The sequence below is a fragment of the Gekko japonicus genome, unplaced genomic scaffold (genome assembly GCF_001447785.1).
Source record: "Gekko japonicus isolate JY-2015 unplaced genomic scaffold, Gekko_japonicus_V1.1 scaffold360, whole genome shotgun sequence".
Taxonomy (NCBI): domain Eukaryota; kingdom Metazoa; phylum Chordata; class Lepidosauria; order Squamata; family Gekkonidae; genus Gekko; species Gekko japonicus.
The window spans coordinates 37576-38939 of record NW_015172015.1 but is presented as its reverse complement, the minus strand read 5'-3'; the positions used below and the strand labels follow the sequence as shown (position 1 = coordinate 38939).

The 1364-nt window shown below is 54.0% G+C and overlaps 1 protein-coding gene across 1 annotated transcript in view; it reads right to left on the bottom strand.

The window, feature by feature from the left end:
- Window positions 1-360: 360 nt before the first annotated feature.
- Window positions 361-1364, bottom strand: part of NPB (neuropeptide B) — a 1355-nt gene continuing 351 nt past the window's right edge. The window contains exon 2 of the mRNA XM_015420349.1: window positions 361-743. Within this exon, the coding sequence (XP_015275835.1) occupies window positions 538-743 (206 nt within the window). The 3' untranslated portion in view covers window positions 361-537. The remainder of the gene's footprint in view (window positions 744-1364) is intronic.

Here is a 1364-nt window from a genome sequence, read left to right as displayed (position 1 = left end):
GAAACCTTATGCTGGAGGTTCCATATGGGTAGCCGCCTCAGTTTGTAGCCGCAAAATAAAATAGGATTCCAATGACATCTTAAAGACTAGCAAAAGTTATTCACAAACGTTTATTCTGGGATAGATAATCTAGGCTACTGGACTCCGGTTTGGTTAAGGTGCTGTTAGTGCATTCGCATCCAACCTACACCTACCTTTTAAAATGTTCTGGCAGCTTTCTTAGAATTTTGTACTGTAAGAGACTGACCTTTATTTCTCCAAGGGTTCCACACAGCTGTTCCACGCGTTTTAAAAACTCTCTCTCTCCGTGAAACCCACTTTAAACCATTTTTAAAAGACACAGAGGAACACAAGAGCGGTTTAAGGCGCATTTATTATTAGATGCAGAAGGAGAAAAAAAGTGAAAAGTGTCCCTCGCCCTGCCAGTCGCCCCCAGGAGAACGATTCATCCCGTCTTCTGCCTGCCTCCCTCCTCCCGTTCTTCCCTCGCCCAGTCCGGGTGTCCCGATCTGGGCTTCCAGGGCAGCCCCCCCCCCCTCAGGTGGTGCTGCAGTCCGCGGGGTCCAGCGAGACGGTGACATCGGCCTTGCATTGGATGATGCTGGGGACGCCGGGCAGCAGTTGGCAGCTCTGCAGCTCCGGGGCCACTTCTTTCACACACACCGCCTGCGAGGGGGGAGAAAGAGCGAGGGTGAGCGAGGGCTGGGTGCGTGTGTGGCCAGGATGAGGGCAGCAGCGGCTGCCTGGAAGGTGCGCATCCCAGTCGCGCTTGCTCCGTCCAGGGTCCTTTAAGGCCGCTCACTTGCTAGACAGTAGAAGTCAGTCCCACCACGGAAAGTCCAAGGAGGTACGAAATGGACGCAACCAGTGTTCCCTCTAAGCTGAGTTAGTGTGAGCTAGCTCACAGTTTTGTAGCCTCTGACTCACACAGTTTTGTCTTCGCTCCGGAAGGATGGCTCCAGAGCAGACTGATTTGTGCAGCAGCCAAATCACCTGCTCACAACTTTAATGCCAGTAGCTCACAAAGTAGAATTTTTGCTCACAAGACTCCACAGCTTAGAGGGAACATTGGACGCAACCCCCAAGGGGCTGGTATCCCCGCCCATCATTTGATGGGTTTCTAAAGAGTCAATCTTGGTCGTCCTATTTCTGTTTGGACACAGCAGGGAACAGTTTAATACAGACGGTCCCTCTCAGCCCTCCTCCGGCCAAGTGGAGCACGTGGCACCATCCGCACACCTGGCCGGCTCTGGCGTTCTCTTGTCATTTGCACGAGAGCGGTCACTGACTCCCCCCAAAGCCCTGTTGCTCTGGCGCCGCGGCTGAGCGGACCGCCTGCGGCTGCACGGAGCACTTCCCCCCCC